Source organism: Octodon degus, unplaced genomic scaffold (genome assembly GCF_000260255.1).
Source record: "Octodon degus isolate 3935 unplaced genomic scaffold, OctDeg1.0 scaffold00092, whole genome shotgun sequence".
NCBI classification, from domain to species: domain Eukaryota; kingdom Metazoa; phylum Chordata; class Mammalia; order Rodentia; family Octodontidae; genus Octodon; species Octodon degus.
This window is the reverse complement of record NW_004524668.1, coordinates 8,802,176-8,809,866: the sequence shown is the minus strand read 5'-3', so window position 1 is coordinate 8,809,866 and position 7,691 is coordinate 8,802,176. Positions and strand designations below refer to the sequence as shown.

Here is a 7,691-nt window from a genome sequence, read left to right as displayed (position 1 = left end):
CCTCGCAGGCTTCCCGGCCGCAACTTCCGGCGCATGCGCAGCGCTCGCGCGAGCCGCGCGACCGCGGGAAGGCGCATGCGCCGAGTCATCCAAAAGTTCTGCCTTCCCGCACCTCCGCATTTCGGGACTGTCCGCGTGAACCCGCCTTGCGCGTCTGTTCAAAATGTATCAGTAACAGCTTGCTTGTTTTTCGCTCTTACTGTTTGCCAGGCGCTGTGGTAAGCGCTTTACGTGCATTATCTCATTAACTCCTCCCACCAACTTATTCAGGGTAAAAGAAATGCCCGTAGGAACGCATCTCCTAAGCGATGCACCGGAGGTGTGAGTCCAGCTGTGACTCCCAAAGCTGCTCGATCCATTATGCTGTTCTGCTTCCTAAGCCACCTCCGACCCTTTTCCGGATTAAGGTCTGGGGACAGGTGTCTGGCCGCCTTTCCGCACCTTTCCCACTGACTTCCTCCTCACGCTTTGCGGGCTTCGTCCTTTCCTCCTGCTGCTTCTTTTAGTTTCCATGATCTGTAATTCATGCTTTTTTTTTCTTAATTCATGCTTTTTAATTGTTATTGGTACATACATGCAATATACATCAGTTACAATGATCGCGGGGAGGTGGTTACAGGTACATAATACATCTTTAATTGTGTTTTCACCTCCTGCCGTCCCCCCTCCCGCCTGCTCCTTCCAACTCTTGTGCCCTTTCCAGTCTGCAGAAGCTCCCTTTTCGGTCAGTTTCCCCTCTTTCTTTCTTTTCCCCACCTCCTTTCCCTCTCCTCCCTCACTCCCTCCCCCCATCTCTTGTTCCTCACTCATTTGAAAAAAATCTCCCTACTTGCTCTTTATCCATCATTTCTCTTTTGCTCCTCTCTCATCTGAGAGAAACCATATGCTCTTTAAATCTGTCTGACTTAGTTAATATTATGGCCTTAAATTGCATCCATTTACCTACGAATGCCTCGTTTATCTTCTTTATGACTGTGTAAGACTCCATTGTGTTTCTGTTTTGGGGTTTTTTTGTGTGTGTTTTGTTTTTGTCTTTTTTTTTTTTTTTTTTTTTCATTTCTTTTTTCTTGAGACAGGGTTTCACTATGTAGCTCAGGCTGGCCTTGAACTCGCTGTGTAGCCCAGGCTGGTCTGGAACTCCCAAGGAGCCTCCTGCCTCAGGCTCCAAGTGCTGGGATTACAAGTTTTTATTATTTTTTTTTTATTTTTTTTTAAATGTATCAGGTATTTAATTAGGTTCTTAGTAAGAAATTTAGAACACTAATTTATGAGGGTAAATTCCATTTGTCAGAGCAAAAACGGATCGCAGGTAGCCCCGGAGCTGAGGAACACCTTTGATTTTTGCCAAAATCTGTGAGTCCACCGCTTTCTGATCCACCTTGCGCTGCTCTGAAATCTGGTATCTCTCTTTCTCGGTGTCGAAGATCTCGCCCTCCTGGTGTCTGGGCTTCCGCAGCTTCTTCTTCTTAAAGTAAGCATCAGTGAGGTGTTTGGGGATTTTCACTTTGCTGATGTCAATTTTTGTAGAGGTGGCAATGACAAATTTCTGGTGTGTTCTTCGTAGAGGAACACGATTAAGGCTCAGAGGCCCAGTCACAAGCAGCAAGCCACTCTCCAACTGCTTCAGGAAGACCACTCTCTTGCCTCTGTGACGCCCGGTGAGGATGATCAAGATGGTTCCGGGAGTGATGCTAGCTCGAAGTTTCCGCACATGCTGACTGAAGGGTTTCTTGCCGTGGCTCAAGAGCTTTCGGGGCACATCTTCAGTAGGGTAGTACCTAGGCATTTTTCGAAGCTTAACCACCCGGCTACCTCCATTCTTGTCCCCACCGACCGGTTTTGTGATGGTAGCAAGAACTTTCTCCTTCTTTTTCTTCTCAACCTTTGATTTAGCAGCTGTGTACTTTCTCTTGTACAAAGCCTTTCTGGAATACATGGCAGATCGGGAGTATCTACCAATTCCTCTAGGACAGGATTTCGGCTGCAGTGGGGCTGCCCCTTCTTGGACTTTTTTGCCTTCTTCACCTTACCCTTTTTACCAGTGCCACTGGCAGAAGCCTTCTGGGCTTCAGGTTTCTTCTCTTTAGTGTCTGGCTTCTCAGTTTTTTCACCCGCCATCTTGCAAGATGGGAAAGAGACTACAAGTTTTTAAATTTGTGGATTTGGTACAGGGTCTTGCTATGAAGCTCGGACTCATATTGATCCTCCTGTCTCGGCCTCCCCAGCAATGGCATTACAGTCATGTGCCACCACGCTTGCTTTCCATGGCTGGTGCCTAGCGCAGGGCAGTGTGGGCACGGTATGTGGTACTGGAAATCAAACCCAAGTCCTTGTGCAGGCGCTTAGACCAATGAGCTATCTCCCGGACCCCTGTTTTGTCTTTTTAAGACAGGACTTCGGGCCAGGGAGATGGCTCAGCAAAAGAGCCTGAGTTCAATCCCTGGTTCCGCAAAACAAAACCCAAACAAACAAACAAACAAAAAACACGACAGGACTTCACGTGTAGTTTAGGCTGGCCTTGAACTCACAGGGATCCTCCTGCCTCAGCCTCCCAAGTGTTGGGATTACAGGAGTGTACCACCACCACACCCAACATTCTGTTGTAAATACCACATTTTCTTTACATGATCTATAATTTTAATGACACTCATTTTAATGACATCACCCACTCCCTTGACAAGTCAAAACCTAGTCAAGTGGAATTGGTAAGACTTCTGAGGGCTGGGGAGATAGCTCATTAGAAAAAGTGCTTACCTGGCAAGCACAGGGTCCTGAGTTCAATCCCTGGTACCGACAAAAAAGAAAAAAAAAAAATTCTGACCCTAATTAAATCCAACTCCTTCTCTTTGCCTGTACCCAAACAGCTAAGCACAGTTGGAAAAGGACCCTAATTGGCTGTCTGTGCCATGTGAATTCATGACCACTTGGCTACGTGGAACTTGGATAAATGTCTTCTGGCCAGCTCAGGGCTCTTCACATGACTAGGGGAAATTAACACTCAGCAGTTGACATCAACTCTTCTGTTCTGTTTTGTTTTGTTCTGAGATAGGGTCTCCCTGTGTAGCCCACACTGGCCTCAAACTCAAAGTGAACCTCCTGCCTCAGCCTCCTAAGTGCTGGGATTACAAGTATACAGTGCCATGCCCAGCATCATCTCTTCTTTCAATTCTTTTTCTTTTTCTTTTTCTTTTTTTTTTTTTTCCGTGTATTTAGTACAGGGTCTCAGTACTTCAGTCCTGATGGGTATGGTAACATGCCTATAGTCCCCGCACTCAGGAGACTGAGGCAGAAGGGTTCCTGCAAGTTCAAAGCCAGCCTGGGCTACTAGTGAGTTCAAGCCCACCTTAAACTACATAGAGCCTGTCTTTAAAAGGGGGAGGAGGAGGGGCTGGGGAGATGGCTCAGTGGAATAAGCGCTTCCCTGGCAAGCGCAAGGGCCTGAGTTCAATCCCTGGTTCTGGAAAATAAATAAATAAATAAAAAATAAAAGGGGGAGGAGGGGCTGGGGAGATGGCGCAGTAGAATAAGTGCTTCTCTGGCAAGTGCAAGGGTCTGAGTTCATTCCCTGGTTCCACAAACAAATAAATAAATAAAAGGGGGGACTGGCGAGATAGCTCAGTGGCCTAAAGCACCTGATTAGGCAAAGTGCAGGGGCCACGATTCAATCCCCAGCACCACATGCTGCATACAGCCCCACTCCCAGGGTGGGCTGAGCCGGCCACAAAAAAAAGGAATTTCCAGAGTAGCTGCAAAATTTTGTATTCCCACCCCAAGTTTTCAGTTTCCAGTTTTTCCACAATCTTACACATATTTATCTTTGGCTTTAAAAAAAAAAAAAAAAAAAAACAGGGAAAATTATAGCAAAATTGGTAGAAACCCTCTTATCTTCCCAATACTAGCACAAATCTGTCTCTATATCTGGGTGAGATGTGACCAAGCAAGACTCAGCATCTAGTGTTTCCAGAATCTAAAAAGTTGAAATTCTGTTTCTCAGCTCAGCTATGGTGAGAGGTCCCATGTACCATCACGCCACCTGGTTTTTTGTTTGTTTGTTTGTTTTGTTTTTTATGTATTTAGTACAGGGTCTCACTACAGAGATCAGACTCCCTGTGATTCTCCTGTTTTCAGCCTCCCAAGCACTGGGATTACAGGCTTTGTGCCACCATGCCCAGGCACCTAGGGTTTTTTGTCTATTCCCAGTACTGGGGTTTGAACCCAGGGCATTTTCACTGAGCTACATCCTTAGCCAATTTTATATTTAATTTTGAGGCAGTGTCTCAGTGAGTTGCTAAATTGTCCATACTGGTTCAGACTTTCCATCCTCCTGGCTCAGCCTCCCAGAGTGCTAGAATCACAGGCACGCACACCACGCCCCTCAGGCCCCTTAGTTCTGCTGTGGAGTCTTTGGCTACGTCTAAGAACCAAATTAACTCAAGAGTGAACTGCAAAACCTTGTCTCAAAAAGACAAAAATGGAAAACAAGCCCAGATCTCTGCATCCCTCCGGCCATACTGTGTTCTTTTTTGAGACAGGGTCTTGTTGCGCAGTTCAGACTGGCCTTAAACTCACTATACAGGGCCAGGGATATAGCTCAGCAGCATAGGGCATGCCTGGCAAACATAAGATCTTGAGTTTGATTCCTGGTGGAAAAAAAAAAAAAAATCACTATGTAGCCCAGGCTGGCCTCGAACTCTTAGTGGTTTTCCTGCCTCAGCCTCCCAAGTGCTGGGATTACAGGCTTGCATCATCCTTGCCCAGCAGCTGCCGAGTCTTCAATTTCCCACTTTGCCCGATTGTGGTGAAAGTAGTGATTCCTATGGGAGCCATCCTGGAGAGCAGCTCTTCTGAAAAGCAGCCTGGAGGAAGAAAAAGGTGGTGGAAAAGGTAGCTTCTGTGTAACAAGGCCAGCCTTCTAGTTGTAACATTGTAGCACAGGCTTACAATTTTTTACCAAAAAAAAAAGTTACCAGTAGGAGAAACTGGATAGAAGATACAGAGGGATCTCTGCATTACTTATGACAATTACGTTGTTTCTTTTTTCTTTTTCTTTTCTTTTTTTGTTGGAACCAGAGATTGAACTCAGGCCCTTGTACTTGCCAGGGAAGCGCTTATTCCCCTGAGCCATCTCTCTGGCCTACATCGTTTCTAAAAACGAAAAATTAACTTAAAAATATGCAAGGCTTAGAGGTGCGGCTCAGTGGTACAGCTCTTGCCTAGCAGTCACAAGATCCTGGGTTCGAACCTGAGCAGGTAAAGGAGAATGGAAAGGTTGGCAGGGTGGGGGTGGGGGGTGGGGGGCGGGGAGAAGCAGAGAAAGAGGACAGAAGGAGAAAGAGATGCTCTAGTGAGATTTCTGTTTCTTCACACATTGCTTCTTGTGAACAGAAATCATGGCGCTGGATTAGAAGGTAATAGAAGCCAAATGTAGCACGTACCTGTAAACTGTGCACTCAGAGAGACGGAGGAAGTTTGAAAGTTTGAACTCAGCTTGGACAACTTACTGATTTAGCAAGCGAACACCTGTCTCAAAGTAAAGAAGAATAAAAGGGGGAAAGAGACTGGGGATACTGCTCAGTGCCAAGGCCCTGGGTTCAATCCCCAGTACTGCATGAAAAATTATCATGTAAACTGTCAGTTATTAAAGTAAGCATTAAAAAAAAATAAAGTAAGCCTTGCTGCCTGGGAAAAGGTGCCTCGTGGTGACAAGGCTTTGGCTGCTGGAGTGGTTGCTACAGTTGGCCATTATAGTAAAAATGGAGAGTATAAGGGCTGTTTTTTTTTTTTTTTTTTTTTTGACAATCATACACTTTTATTCAAGGCATATACAATGTAACAAGTATCAGCATTTCAAGTACACAGTCTACTCAGTAAACATTCAATGGTGTGTGTGGGGGGAAGCTTCAATCTTCAAACACTTTTCTACCTAAAGGTTAGTATGATTCAATAATGGCATACAACCACTTACTATGAAGTGAGTTTACTGGTAATAACTTTATGAAATTTACTCCCGATATCTGATGTTGCAAACTTTAGGGTCTCTGAGATACGCAGGATCCTTGTACATAACTGGCATAAACCCCATTATTTGAGCTCTCTTAATAGCTTTTGAAATTTCTTTCTGTTTCTTCCCACAAAGACCTGTTATATGCCTCCCATGAATGCAGCCAGTATATGGAGAAATAAACTGAGACAAAAGCTGTACATTCTTATAATCCACATGTTTCCCACACAAGATACACTTCTTAAGAGGTTCCTTATATGGGTTTTCCATTGCAACAGGCAGGTTTTCATTGCTGGTTACCTGTTTATACTGTGAACAACTTCTTCTCCATAGCACCGTGCGAGTTCCGGGATCTGGGAGGCAGACAGCAGCCGTAATCCCGTGTGTCAACTTCTTCCTCCCTAGAACACGGTAAACGGCGACCAGCGCAGCCATGGTTTCCGTCCCTCTTCTCATAAGGGCTGTTTATAACTACTGAAGTCTGGTAAAAGGGAGCTGCTGTTTAAATCCTCTGTTCAAGATGGAGCCACAGGGACTGGGGAGATAGCTCAGAGGAATAGGCACCCGCCTGGCAAGAGTAAGGTCCCAAGTTCAATCTCGAGTACAAAAAAGAAAGAAAAAAAAAAAAAAAAGAATTGGGATGGCATACTGGGTGAATACAGATGACTCTGAGATTACTTGATTTCCCAAATCTGGTAAGACCCTTTGAGACCCCTTACCCATGGAAGCAGGCCCTCCTCCCATCTGATGAGACCAGTCCTGGTTTCCTTAGGGAGTGTGACCCTCTTACCTGAGGACTTTATTGTGTAGAAACCAAGTATTTTCAAAGTACCCTGAAAGCTTTTTTTTTTTTTTTTTTTGCAGAACCGGGGATTGAACTCAGGCCCTTGCGCTTGCCAGGGAAGCGCTTATTCCACTGAACTATCTCCCCGGCCCCTAGGACTTTACTGTGGAAGAGGATGCTAGTTCCTTGAGACTACTCCTGCACCCTAAATTATTTCCTGATCTGCAACAAAAGTACATCCCAGAATGCCCATGGGACCAGCCATAAGTCTGACCAAGGAGAAAATACAACCAACCAACCAACCAAGCCTTAGCCAATTAGGTGAGCAGAAACCTAGGGACTAGGGACACAATTGGATTTTTTTTTTTTTTTTTCAGAACCAGGGATTGAACTCAGGCCCTTGTGCTTGCCAGGCAAGCACTTATTCTACTGAGCCATCTCCCCGGCCCCAATATTGGATTCTTTTTTTTTTTTTTTTCCTCCGAATGCCTTCAAGGCATGACTGGCTGGCTTGTGTTGTGGGGATCAGAACCACAGCAACCTGAGCCTGACTGCTTTGTTGAAGCAACCACTTAAAGAACTGAGCTAAGGGGCAGGCTCCCCCCCCAATATTGGATTCTAAAGGTGCTGTACTAGGGGGGAAAGAGCATGACCTTAGATTCTGCTGAATTTTTCAATCAGTTAAGTACACATTAGAGAGATCTGGGCTTTAATGTCCCGACTAGAAATAGCTCTTATAGCTCAAGTGGTTGGTTGAAGTCTGCACTCACCAGTGGCCTTGAGGTCAAGGAGATCAGAGATATAACCCAGTTCCTGTAGGCAGAAGTGGTATTGTCCAAATGAACACAGTTCATAAAACTGGTATGTAGAGTTAATGCAATCTCTTATTTATTTACTTTTTGTATT

The 7,691-nt window shown here is 45.2% G+C and overlaps 1 protein-coding gene across 1 annotated transcript; it reads right to left on the bottom strand.

Annotated features, from left to right (window-relative positions):
- Positions 1-5,865: 5,865 nt before the first annotated feature.
- On the bottom strand, positions 5,866-6,448 carry LOC101580252 (28S ribosomal protein S18c, mitochondrial-like). The gene has a single exon (XM_023722582.1). It carries the CDS (start codon positions 6,434-6,436, stop codon positions 6,002-6,004), a length of 435 nt encoding a protein of 144 aa, XP_023578350.1. The 5' UTR covers positions 6,437-6,448; the 3' UTR covers positions 5,866-6,001.
- Between the last annotated feature and the right edge of the window lie 1,243 nt (positions 6,449-7,691).

Excerpts from the sequence above, each read along its gene's own strand:
- LOC101580252 (XM_023722582.1), bottom strand. The coding sequence starts at position 6,436 with ATGGCTGCGCTGGTCGCCGTTTACCGTGTTCTAGGGAGGAAGAAGTTG.